Below are 14,098 nucleotides of genomic sequence, written 5' to 3'. Positions count from 1 at the left end.
TAGAGTTGTTAAAACCCTAAGAACATCAACGACAATACTTTGTAAAAATAGCTACTTTCAATAGCTTTCCAATGGTATTTATACGCACAAAATGAATAACCTATCGCATAGTTATGACTGTTAGAAGCTATAGTGTACGTTTATAATGTTTTTGTCCAGTCCTAGCCATCCATCGGGCTACCCATCCTCCATCTACTAGCCATCACAACACCTAATCATTTTCTTAACTAATTTACATGATTTCCTTTCAACAGATTCCAAGCGCCTACTCGACAAGAAGAAGATGATGATTCTAATAATAACAATCATTTTGGGGGCGATTCTCTTTGCCTCTTGTGGTTGTTACTTGTGGCGGAGACAGAAAAAAAGGGAAGGTAGAAATGACCACATTTGAGTAAGTGTTAGCAAATTCTAATCGCTTTGTATTTGATATTTTACAAAATTTTACTATGTGAAATTTAGGTAGCGGGGAAAATGAAAGAAACCATGGAATCAATGAAATTGAGCTTGAAGAAAGTACAAAGGGATCAGAATTGCCATTATTTGATCTACATGTTGTAGCGGCCGCTACGAATAATTTCTCCAGTGAAAATAAGCTTGGTGAGGGTGGGTTTGGCCCTGTATATAAGGTAATGCCTCATTTTACTAATTATAAAAGAGAAGATCCAAGCTTTGCAGAAGGTGGGCCACACAATGAAGATCACCTTTCTAAAAAGGTAGTAAGATCACCTTAAATTGTATCAGACCATCAGCTGTCAGTTGATTTTGATGGCATGCCCATACAATGAGCAGAATAACATGATTTTCCCCCAACTGCTGCTCATTGTTTGCCTTATATTTTGATAGTTCTGTTGTCCCACATGTTGAGGCAGCAAGCGAATTGGAAATGCATGAACATAGAAGAGATTTCCTTTGAATCCTAGTTTCCTTAGTTTATGCAATGAAAAACACATGGAGAGAGAGGGGAGGTTGAGGGATGGTAAGTCTTTGCATACTATGATTTCTCTTGTGAAGAAGAAAACACCAAGTTGTTGCCCCCACAGATGTTGGCATATTGCCGAATTGTATAAATCATTGCATCTCGTCTCTCCTTTTGTCTCTTTGGATTTTAGGTATTGCTTTGGCTCTTTTCTTCTATAGTTTTGCTTTGCTTGCATCGATCTTGTGTGGGTGTTTATCTGAAAGTCTATACGAGTGATCGTTCTTAAGAAAGGGTGGATTTATGTGCTTCTTGGTTGTAATCAAAACCCAAATTTGCTGGATGGTAACTTTCAGGGTAAGCTGATGAATGGTGAGGAAATAGCGGTGAAGAGGCTTTCTAAGAATTCTGGGCAAGGGAGTGAAGAATTCAGAAATGAGATTTTGTTGATTGCCAAACTTCAACACAGGAATCTTGTTAGGATTATTGGCTGCTGCACTCAAGGAGAGGAAAAGATGTTGATCTACGAGTACATGAGAAACAAAAGCTTGGACTGGTTTATTTTTGGTTCGACTCTCTTAATACCATATTACTCATCTTTACTTGTATATTAGGCAGTTCCCATTCAAGGATGACATAGGACCCACATGATTTGCATGAATCCTTAACTAAATCAACAAAACTGATTGCCGAACTTCAAAATCTGCAAATCAATACTGGCCCTCTTTGTTTGATTCTTTATGCTTATGAATAAATCATGGCATGATCTTGAGCTTCAGCTATAATAAAAAATACCATCTCAATGTTCAATTGGTGCACTTATGTATCGATCCAGATTACCATCAAATCATTCGACCATCTCTTAATTAGGTCACCACCCACAGGTCACCGCCCACAGAACATGCAAACTGAATTTCCTGAACGTTACAGTCAAAAACCATTCTTAAAGTTTGGAACATTGGATCAACCCTATTTTGCGCTGTCCTATACAAGAGATGGCCCATTTTATGAACATCTTTGATTTTTTCAAATTTTTATTTATTTTTCTTTTTTGTTGCTTTTTTTTTTCATTGGAATATGTGTCAATCATGTGCAAACATGGTTTATGAACCTAATCTTGACATATAGATTATGTGGGGAAACAAATGTTATGTGAAAAAGCATCACAGTCATTCCAGGACTCTCTTGCCTGATTGTAATTTCTCAATTCTTGAGGAACTGAAACACACGCATGTATACACACACACATGACATTAATTTCCCATAACTAGATTGAAATCCAGTGCAGATGAAACAAGGAGAGTGTTACTGGATTGGAGACAGCGGTTTAATATTATCATGGGTATCGCTCGTGGGGTTTTGTATCTTCATCAAGATTCTAGACTTCGAATTATTCATAGGGATCTGAAGGCCAGCAATGTTCTTCTAGACAATGAGATGAATCCTAGAATCTCAGATTTTGGTATGGCAAGGTTATTTGGTGGAAATCAGACTCAAGCAAACACTAATAGGGTGGTTGGGACATAGTAAGTACTTCAAGACATGCGATGAATGCTCAAGAGTATAGGTATTCAGCAATGAGTGATGCAGGATAACTTGGGTCCACTCAATTTTCATTTTGTGGAATTGGGCCCCATGGCATAGCAGTCCAAAATTGTGGGTATGATGTGTGCAGCGTGGATGGCCCATGGAACAAAATTGCCCATATTGGATGATTCTAGTCTTCAAATCTTTGGTTTCTTTCTGTTGGATGTGGATCACCTGTTGAAAGCTAGAATTTTCTCATCTGGGAGTTCTTGGGTGCATGAGTTGTCCACGGTGGGGCCCATCATATCTTTGGGTCACCATACTGGGAACCCAAGCAGACTAAATATATTCTGATTAGTCATTGTGTAACTCGAAAATTCTCTCATCAGAATGAATCCTTACCCTGGAAAATGGAATGCAGTGGCTATATGTCTCCAGAATATGCTATGGATGGGCTTTTCTCTGTGAAATCAGATGTCTTTAGCTTTGGGGTATTACTGCTAGAGATCATTAATGGCAAGAGGAACAACAGCTATTTTAGTGATGATCCTTCGCAGAATTTGATAAGATATGTAAGTACAAGTTTTCCTTCTTGATCTATGTATATCAAAGATGAATTAGTTGATAGTTCAACAGTGTATAATGAAAAAAAAAAGTGTATAATGAAGGTTAGTTCAATTAGTTGGTGAATTCTAGAGAAGCAACTCAAGCCAAAACACATGTTTCTTGAAAAGTGGAAGAAAAGCCCCCACGTGTGTGTGCGTGCGCGTGCACGTGTGTGTGTGTGTGTGTGTGTGTGTGTGTGTGTGTGTGTGAGAGAGAGAGAGAGAGAGAGAGAGAGAGAGAGAGAGAGACTGCTATGAAAGGAGAAAAGGAGCTGGAATCGACACATTGATTCTTTTTCTGTTTCACAATTTTGATTTTTTGAACCGTATCTACAAGTATGCAGATGATATCTTATTATATCATACATTTTCTTTAATCTGTTACCTCCAAATTGTGAACCCAGAGTAGATGGGCCGTTGACCAAAAATTGCAATGACTGGACGAATCCTAAACTAATCATGGGTATCAAATAGATGGATGATATGAAAATAGATAATATGAAATTTTTTTTATGGTCTAGATTCATCAAATAAACATCCTTTAGTCAGAGTTTTGGGTATTTGCTCTGATTGTGGTGCTTTATGGCTAATCCATAGCAGGGACCACAAAATATGATGATTTGGATCAAGACCTATTCCATGCCTACCATGTGTATAGATGTCACACTCTGCCAGAGTATCGAAATTCTCCTGCCGTCTTCTAGGAATTTCTTCCTTGAACACTAACTTTTGTAACAACTCCCGACTTTTTGTGACAATTCCAGGCATGGGAGCTGTGGAATGAAGGCAGATGTTTGGAGCTGGTCGATTCATGGATGCTCAGTTCTTGTCCCACTAACGAACTTCAAAGATGCATTCAAGTGGGGCTGTTGTGTGTGCAGGAAAATGCAAAGGATAGACCAACCATGGCATCTGTTGTTTTCATGCTCGGTATCGATACAGTCATGCCTACCCCTAAGCAACCTGCATTCTGTGTTCAGAAAAGCTTCAACAGCAAAGACTCATCTTCCAGCAGAACCGGCTCATGTACCATCAATGAAGTCAGTATTACAGATTTACAAGCTCGGTAGCGGTTGGAAGTCTCGGTGACTAGTTTTGTATTCATCAATGATATGGAACTCTTCTAAGGCTGTGGTTTGAAATGATATGTTCGAAAGATGCAATATTTTTTGAGTAACTGAGATTAATGTGAGGTCGACATTGTGGACAACCAACTCTACAATATGGAGCCGTTGTGCCCATTTGATTCCAGTCAAAGGTCTGATGTTGAAACTTCCAGATAACATTTTCCAGAACATTGAGTATTCTCCACTTACGTGTTATCTTATCAAAAAATCCAAAGAGTTATGTTATTTTCTGGTGATGTTTGTATGTAGAAGGTTGTGTTTGGTTGCACCAAATATAGTGAAATTTCATGATATTTGGCAGCAAATATCATGAACTATTTGTAGCTGTAATAAATCTTGTAATTAGTTGTTTGAAGTGTTGTCCTCTTTCCAAAAGGTGAATAAATTGCATGAGAATCATGTGCGTGACACATACAACCTTTCTAAAAGGTTGGGCCGATCGTCAGATTCACTTCCTGTAAAAATCAGCCTCATCCGCTCATTAGGTTGGAAGTCATTAGCTGGGTGGACATTTTCGTGTGGTCCAACTGGTTGGACTTGAGATCTGAGCCGTTAGAGACAGCTAGTTACGAGAATTTCTGCATCAGAAAGATTTGCTAATCTGAGCCCTTAGAATCCATACCATGACAAAGGAAAACCGTAGTACATTATTCTAAAGAAAAGATTAACTTCCTGTTCAAAGTTCATCAAAGAAATGCAAAATAAAAAATAAAAAACAGAAGAAGGTTAGAAATGACCATATCAATTCTTTAGATCAAAGAATTATTTCCATATAGCTTTATTTATAGAAAAATAAATAAATAAACTGAAAATTTTCATAGAAGCGGAATACTAATTGAAACTGCAAGATAAAAATACAAACCCCTGATATAGCAAGAAAAAATAAAAATAAATGAGAGAGAGAATAGAGAAACAGAGAGGTAGAAAAAGGTGCTTCGTATGGAGGGAAGTTGGGTATAGTTGAAGGGGAGAATTAGCGTCCACTTGGCCATGGCGTGAAAACTGAAGCCCTTCTTTGTGACCTGTTTCGACGTGGCCCATAATCATTGGTTTACAATTTAGGCAACAAAAGAACAAGCCTCTCAATGATTTAACGGCGGGATACACCATGGTTTGTATATTATATCTAACATGTCTATCTAGTTTGCCTAATTAAATACTTATTTAAGATAACATATTGAATGAAAGGTCAAATTTTATTGTAAACTAGTTTTAGAAAAATATTTATATATTATTATATTAAAATTTCCAATGATATTTTATGGAGCAAATTTGTCAAGATAAAATCTTTTCAATCTCAAAAGTAAATAAATGTACATTAGAAAATTGAAATTTGTGCACATGCATAGATGGAGTGAAGCACACTTGATTGAGTGTGATTAAATCAACGGTCTAAAACAAGCTATTAGATATTAGAATGAATCATTTCTACTCCACATGTAAATTTGGTGTAATGTCAGCTTAAGAAGGCTCATAGTGTTAAAAGTCTCATATTATACCTAGTTGATTGGAGAGTATAAATTAGGTTTTCTTAACAGGAGGGAGCGTAATAATTCAGTACACTACATTGTGAACTATAGCCCAAGGGAATATAACGTGCAAACTCTCCGGAGCACTCTTGGGGTGACCCAAATCGTGATGTGGATGTGAAATCCACTCTGACCAATAAATATTTTAGATCATTTAGGCCCAGGGACCAAACTTCAGCTCGATCCATGATTCAAGTGGGTCTCGCCACAAGGGAATACTAAATAAGACAACTCTCATCATTCCAATTGTTCCCCTTGAATAACAAATGGACCTAGTAATTAATATGTGGTGGCTCATTTGGTGGTCAGAATGGATGTTATATACACAACGCACTGGGTCCCATGGAAAATTAAGGTTGGGTGTTTGTTCCTCTCCTAATTATTTTACTTGTTGTGCCCTCCTAAAATATAAATGGGCCTAGTTTTTTGGTCATGGGATGACGCATATGATGGTTGAAGTGGATGTAACGTGGACATCAAAATTGGCCCTGAATATAATCAATGATGGGTTCACGCCTCCCAACCATTTGCCACGCTCATGGATGATGCTGAACTTGTTCTGAAATCCTTTCCATTGATACTATATCTAATGAGTGAATTTTGGATTCAGGTGTAACAAAGCACATGACACAGAGTCGTCGAGTACTCGAGAAATTCCAGCTTGTAGCCAAAGAAAGTTACAAGCTGTACATGGGCAATAACGCTATTGAAGACGTACTAGGGATTGGCATTCTTCATCTCCGTACGCGCATAGGGCAAATAATAATCCTTCGTGACACTCTTTTTGCACCGGGGATGCGTAGGAATTTAATTTCTGTTTTTAGGTTATTATTTCATGGTTTTGATATTCGATTTTTCGAGACGAGAGTTTCTTTGAAACTGAAAAACTTCATCTTTGTATGAAAAAATTTAATTTCAGATTTATTTATTCTAGACGTAGATTGTGATAATGCCTCTCTTGTTTTATCTGCTATATCGAATAAAAATGTAGTATCTGAATTTCAAAAATGGCACGCGAGGTTAGGTCACATCGGAAAGGATCATATGACAAGACTAGTACGTTCTGGTCTGTTAGACTCCTTATCCAAAGTTGATTTGTCATTTTGTGAACATTGTGTGTCCGGGAAGACTTCAAAGAAACCATTTTCCAAAGTGGTTAGGTCGAAGGGCACATTAGAGATAATCTATTCAGATATCTGTGGATCCTTTAATGTACATACCAGAAACGGATGTCAATATTTTGTCACTTTCATTGACGATTACTTGCACTATGGATATGTGTATCTCATCTCACACAAATCCGAGGCTTTTAATTGTTTTCTTAAATATAAAGCTGAAGTGAAAAATCAGCTTGAAAAAAAGATTAAAATCCTTCGATCTAATAGAGGTGGCGAGTATACATCTGAAACGTTTACGTCATATTGTGAAAACATTGGAATAGTTCAGCAGTACATAATGGCTTACACTCCACAACAAAATGGTGTTGTAGAGAGAAGGAATAGGACACTATTGGACATGGTAAGATCGATGATGGCACAAGCCAATCTCTCTACCACATTCTGGGGAGACACACTGTTAACAGCCGTCTACGTCCTTAATAGAGTCATATTCAAATCCATTCCTAAGACTCCATATGAGATGTGGTCTGAGAGGACTCCTTTAGCCGACCTACGCCCTTGGAGATCTTTAGGATATGTTTTACTACCTACTCCACATAAAGGTAAACTTGATAGTAAAACCATTGAATGCGTGTTCGTAAGGTACCTTATGCATTCAAAGGGATATGTTTTAGTTTATGAGGACCATGGATGATGGATTGAGATATAATTTCGAGACGTGACTTTCGTTGAAGATAGATACCCAAGCCGAATGAAGCAAAAGGTTCCTTTAGAATTTTTTGAAATCCCCGATATATCTCAGGAGAGTGGGAGTTCTGCTTCTCACGATGATGATGCTCCTATCGTTCGTCAGGATGGTAGGAGGACATCTCAGCAGGCTCCTGAGTTACGTTGAAGCGAAAGAGGATTAATTCTCCGAAGATACTTCGATATTGAGGGGCAAACATTCTTTTGCGTTGCAATTGATGATGATGAACCTGATTCGTATCAGGATGCATTATTATCTTCTAACTTGGCCAATTGGGTGAATGCTATGGATGAAAAGATCGCTTCTATGGAGAAGAATAAAGTCTGGGAACTTGTTGATCTGCTTTCCAATCGTAAGGCGATAGGTAATAAATGAGTACTTAAGATCAAAAGAAAGACAGATGGTACAGTGGACATATATAAAGCACGATTAGTTGCTAAAGATTTTACACAACAAGAAGGCATTGATTACGAAGAGATCTTTTCACCTGTTGCAAAGTTCTCCTCAATCCGCATGATTTTGTCCATTGTCGCAAGTTTAGACTTACAGTTATATTAGATGGATGTAAAGACAACATTCTTAAATGGTGACTTGGATGAAGAGATATACATGCAACAGCCCATGGTTATGTGGACAAAGAGCATCCAAAGAAAGTCTGCAAGTTGTTGAAATCTATCTATAGGCTGAAGCAATCTTCAAGACAGTGGTACATGAGGTTCCACTTAACCATCACCACTTTTGGATTCACGATGAGTGAAGAAGATCATTATGTATACAAGAAACGGTTTGGAAGATCTTTTCTGATACTATCTCTATATGTAGACGATATCCTTTTAGCTGGTAATGACATATAATTATTGATATTGACTAAAGATTGACTATTCTCGAACTTTGAGATGAAAGACCTCGGTGAAGCCAACATTATTCTTGGGGTAAAAATATCAGGGATCGCCCTAAGAAATTTTTAGGCTTGTCTCAAATAACATATATACAAAAGATCTTAGAGCGGTCCAAGATAAAAAATTCAAAAGCTATTGAAACCCCTATGGATAAAGCTACCAAGTTAAACAGGAAATCGTGTCCCCAGACTGAAGCCGAGAAATTAGTTATGTCCTCAGTACCTTATGCAAGTGCAGTAGAGAGCTTAATGTTTGTTATGCTTTGCACCAGACCGGATATTAGCTATGCAGTTGGCATAGTTAGCCGTTATTAGAGTAACACAGGACGGTCTCATTGGCAAGTCGTCAAACGTATATTTCGCTATTTAAGAGGAAAAAAATACCTAATGTTGTGTTATGAAGGCACAAGCCTCGAGCTCAAAGGATATTCAGATGCTGCTTGGAGTAATGATGCCGACGAGGGAAAGTCTACTTCAGGGTATGTATTCTTACTTGGAGGAGGAACTTTCTCATGGTCGAGTAAGAAACAGACATCTACAGTTCTTTCATCTATGGAGGCCGAGTACATTGCATGTTGTGCTGAAGTTCAGGAGTGTGCATGGGTTCACAGATTTCTATTGAATCTGGGTGTTGTACTAAGTGTTCGTCAGCCTATATCGCTGAAGATAGACAATATTTCTGTCATTGACTTGGCAAATGACCCTAAACACCACCAGAAATCTAAGCACATTGAAATCAAGTATCATTACATCCGTGATCAAGTGAGAGATAAAAAGGTCGCCTTCAGCTACATTCCTACTAAGGAGATGATGGCTGATCCCATGACGAAACCTATAGCTAGAGATCTATTTCATGTTCACGTCAGGCAGATGGAATTGATGAAAGTTTGAATGATGTACTTGTTTTGTAAGACATTCGATCTTTCATGAATAATATATTCCTTTTATTCAATATTAAACACTAATATAAACTAGGTAAGTAGATCATCAACATTTACCTTGAGATCATGTAAGATTTCTATTTTTTGTCGGCAGGCCGGTCACCCACTTGCACGGGCTAACCAACCTTAAATGTACAAGAGAGGTACATTTGCGGCTATGTTTATACATTGAGGTATGAACTTCCCTTTATTGTGAATAATAAAGGATGATGATATGAGTGAGTCGTATCCGCCTACAATTTTTTAAGATTGAAGATGAGACTGATAAAGTCGAATAATATAATCGCACCATTCTTTTCATGCGATCAATATTATGGCCTGAAATTAAAGCCAGGTTATGAGGTTATGAGGTTATGAGATGAGTCGTACCTCATGTAGAATGACCTGCGTATTATAGACCCGACATTCACCTAGTATTGTCTACTTTACGACGTGGATTGTAGCCACGTGCAGGGACCTTTTACCTACAGATTGTTTGATTCGATCTAATCACTACAACGTGCGAGTAGCTAGTCCCGTAGGTGACTCTTTGTGTCCTTAGCTACCCTCCTCTTGTGTATATGAGGATGAGATTGAGTGTTGCTACTTTAGTGTACTATGACGAAAGGTCCTTGATTGGCCAGACTCAGTTACGCTAGGAAAGCAGCTTGATTAATTCTAAATTACACATCTGCGTGGGGAAGATCCCGTGACAGCTACAACAAGTTTCTAGAACTATAAATACGCACTTGAAGACTTATCCGCCGGCAGTATCGAGTTGTTTTTTATTAACAAACAGTATTTTTCTTAAAAAGCATATATATATATATATATATATATATATATATATATATATATATATATATATATATATTGCTTTGAATTGGTTTTTGTCGAAGTTTGTGAAAAATTAAGTTTTCAGAATAACTCGATAAGTTGGATAAGTGCGTATGTTGGCCGAGTACTCAAGGTCGGGAGTCAACTCCATCCGGTGTGGTCATGCGGAATAGGACAGACATTGCAAGCTTGAGTTATTGAGCACTAGTCAGGTGGTCACTTAGTACTTAAGCACCTGTGAGAAGATTATGGTGATCCAGCTGGTCCCACGCCTCTGATTCTTTTGATCGCGATGTTTAATTCTTTGATTGTTATTAGGCAAGTTAGATGGACAAATTTATGTGCCTATCCCACAATGTGATTGAATGAGAGATGTTGGATGTAGGCCAGTGGGGCCCACTTGTGAGCAATTACTAGTGGGTACGTCCCATGTTTTCTCCGGTCTCTTCCTTTGAATTAAATTTCAAATTCAAATATGAATTTGATTTTTAATTGAAGATAGGGATTTGATCGGATTATTTGGCTTTATCCCAATCCCACCCAAACTCTCCTTCCTCTGTTATAAAAAGGAATGCGCTTCTCTCGTGTAAAGCAATTGAGTCATACAATAAACTGAGAGTATATAGAGAAATATTGTGTGCGCTATAGTCTGTCCATTTTAGCTTATCCTTGGGACGATCTGATCCATAGATCGCAATCTAGGGCCACTATATACCATAGGATCAGAGGTGTGAATAGTTCCATCTGCTCTAGTAGTAGATAGGCGGGTCGTTGAAGCACCGTTCTTCTGCTTTGTGAGGGTTCCAAACTCTGTGTAGACCGTCAGATCTTAAGGGCTCACCTTCCATGCTTCCCTACAGAACTTTGGTTCTTGAACCTAACATTGAGCACAATCAGAACGGATTTCATGTGCACATCACGGTGTGAACCATCTTAAGAATGTTCGAGAGTTCACCCATTAAGCTCTTGTTCTTTACAAATCACATGGGAGCACTACTACGTGTGTGTGCGTGTGTGTGGAGAATCGATCTAGTAAATATCTTCTTCATGCTAGTAAATGGTTTCGCTGGATGGCATGGGCCAACCATGAAGTGTTTTCCAAATGGACTTTGACCACCAGGTGCGTGAGCCAAATGTAGGCTTATCACTCAAAACTAGCTCCATTTGTGATTCAAGTAGACCACAGAGTTGGAAACAATGTATAGGGCAATGCCCATCCTCCAAAGTGTTGCTCTTGGTATGGTCCACCTGAATTACGAATGGGCTTTATTTTTGGGCCCAGTCCTAAATTTTAGTATGGTGTCTAATGGTTCAAGTGGACCTTGTAAATGGTAGACATATCTCTCCCAACAATTTCCTTTAGTGTGGCCCACCTGAATCATAGGCTAGATCGATATTTTAGCCCTAGGTCTCACGTGAGATGACACATGTAATGGTCAGTGTAGATTTCAAATACACATCAAGGTGGGCCCTAGCCCACCAACAATCAAGGGTGACTGTTCCCCTCCAACTGATTTCCTTGATATGGCCCACCTAAATTGCGAATGAACGTAACTTTTTTATCCTTAGGCCTACAATTGGGTCACACACCTAGTTATTGGACTGGATTTTAGAAGCATGTTTTAGAGCGGCCCACTTGAGACTGTCGACCACTTTGCTTGCATGGACCGTGTTTATGGTCTCAACCCAGGTATTAAAGAAATCCTCTCTCCGAAAATCCTAATCTACCAAATCTAAAGATCTAATAGCGTATATAGTATTCTTTATCATGTTGGGCTCACTTGAATCATGAATTGTGCTGAACGTTGGTCCTTGAACCCAACATGAGTTGACCATCCAATGGTAATGGTAAGACAGGATTTCATGTGCACGTCACTGTGTGGGCCATCCTGAGAATGCTTGCAAGTTACACATTATGCTCTCGTGCACTATAGTTAGCAGAGTGTCTATGGTCACTTAGAATACTTTCACTATATCCAGGATTGAAATATATTTCGGTCCGTAACATACCGCCTGCTCTTAATTACTTCTTTCTTGATTTTAAGATAATATATAAATAAAGTGATATATGAAATAAGCTTAACATGAGCAAGAAAATGTAAATAATTGAAATGCACAAGAAACAAATAAAACTATATGGTATGGTGTCATTGAAATGCAATTGAGAAAACTCTACTGATACGGGTTAAAAGACTTATAAAGGAGAGTCAAACCATAATAATAATAATAATAAAAGATTTACATGATTCAGCAATTTTCCTATTTGGAAATGTTACTAATAATAATAAAAGATTTACATGATTCAGCAATTTTCCTATTTGGAAATGTTACTACTCCATGGAGAAAGTTATAGCTTTTATTATAATGGAGGTAAAAAGGGATATAAGTATTTTTCATGGGCTGTATCCCCGTCTCATGTAATGAGATGTCAATGCGTAAGATGCATAATAGAATAATTATGCATAGCAATGGATATGAAAATAATTCTAGAGATAAGAGATATCATCATAAACAGCAGTCAGGATAATGTCATCAACTATAAGCTAAACAAATGGGCTATTGGTCGTCGAATGGACCACAGCCAATTTAAATTGGCCGTAGGCTTTAAAATGGGTTATATGTTAATCGAGTGGGCCCAGGGTCTGGGCTGTGAATAGACCAAAGTGTAATTCATAAAACAAATCATGATTAACTAATAATACATCACGCTGGACCTGATTTGGGTCACAATGTCGACAGTGCATAAGCCGTTGATGGACAGCGGGACTGGGCCTGCCTCCGCAACTAGGCCTACATTTCTATCACAACTGGGCCATAGACTGGGTCATCTGTCAAACTATTGAATGGGCTGGCCCCTTTAGGGGGCGAGCTTCTGGTGGACCTCTTCTTCATGCAGGTTTCGGATCTCCCTCTCCCCATTCAGGGACTATTTTTGTTAGATAAAGTGGGGCTGGATTCTATTAGAGAACCTTCCATAGGAGGGTAGTTCGATTAGGCCCTGGTTGCCGTGTATAGGGTTTTGGATATGACAGGCCACACTGGTTTTTCTTCTTCTTCTTTTTTTTCCCCTGTTCGGGGGCAGCCAAAATGTCTATTATCTTATAAAGTTCCCACTATTGAATGGGCATTCACCTGGACATTGGTTATAAATCTGGACTATATAGATGTGGGCTTTGTGCTGTACAGTGAGTGAGTGGGCCTTGTACATGTGAATAGATCATGAGTAGGCTGTGGGCCGTGGGGTGTGATCGTGTTAATAGGCCATGGGCCATAATGTGACTGTGAGCATATGAAAGGGCCGTGACCACATTAGGTGGGCCTTAGAGTGTAAGATGGATTATTCGCTGACTGGCATCGAAGATGATTCTATGGTGCGTGGGCCCACCTGATGAACGGTGGTAACAAGGTGTAGATGAGTGGCAACTGCTACTGTTAATGAAGGGCAACAGCTCATCTAAGATATGGATGGACATTGCTGGATAAACATCAAAGCTAGACTGTATGACCATGAATTTTTGTACACTCAGAATTGTTATTGGTAGTTAAAATTTTAATTTTTAAATTAAGAATAAAAATAAATTAATAGTTGAGTTAATAGAGATACTATTAGTTGAGATAGATGTCAAGGGACTGACTCCTGCAGTTGCAACTCTCAGTTACAGGTGCGGGTAGATGATCAATTTGTGTGGTAGTAATCAATAACTTTTTGCTAAATTCCAAAAAATATGTTCGTTTTTGTCACGTATCCATTCGTGCCATGCTAAAATGTAATCACACAAATTGACAGATGATCTTACTAAAAGGGTAGTGCATTGCCTCTTTTAAAAAATAAATAAATAAATAACTTTTTACCAAATTTTAGAAAAATTA

General features: G+C 38.3%; 1 protein-coding gene across 7 annotated transcripts in view; it reads left to right on the top strand.

Moving 5' to 3' along the window:
• Positions 1 to 14,098, top strand: part of LOC131221728 (G-type lectin S-receptor-like serine/threonine-protein kinase At1g11410) — a 49,847-nt gene that overhangs the window by 16,594 nt on the left and 19,155 nt on the right. For 2 of the 7 annotated variants that reach the window (XM_058217028.1, XM_058217032.1), the window contains exons 2-7: positions 255 to 374; positions 463 to 629; positions 1,276 to 1,486; positions 2,208 to 2,445; positions 2,868 to 3,018; positions 3,816 to 4,317. In XM_058217028.1, coding sequence (XP_058073011.1) covers positions 255 to 374; positions 463 to 629; positions 1,276 to 1,486; positions 2,208 to 2,445; positions 2,868 to 3,018; positions 3,816 to 4,121 — 1,193 coding nt within the window. In that variant the 3' untranslated portion in view covers positions 4,122 to 4,317. The other 5 variants (XM_058217031.1, XM_058217034.1, XM_058217033.1 and 2 more) reach the window with 5 other exon arrangements.

Source organism: Magnolia sinica, chromosome 12 (assembly GCF_029962835.1).
Source record: "Magnolia sinica isolate HGM2019 chromosome 12, MsV1, whole genome shotgun sequence".
NCBI classification, from domain to species: Eukaryota; Viridiplantae; Streptophyta; class Magnoliopsida; order Magnoliales; family Magnoliaceae; genus Magnolia; species Magnolia sinica.
Note: the sequence above shows the minus strand (reverse complement) of the source record. Positions and strands in the feature narration are given on the sequence as shown.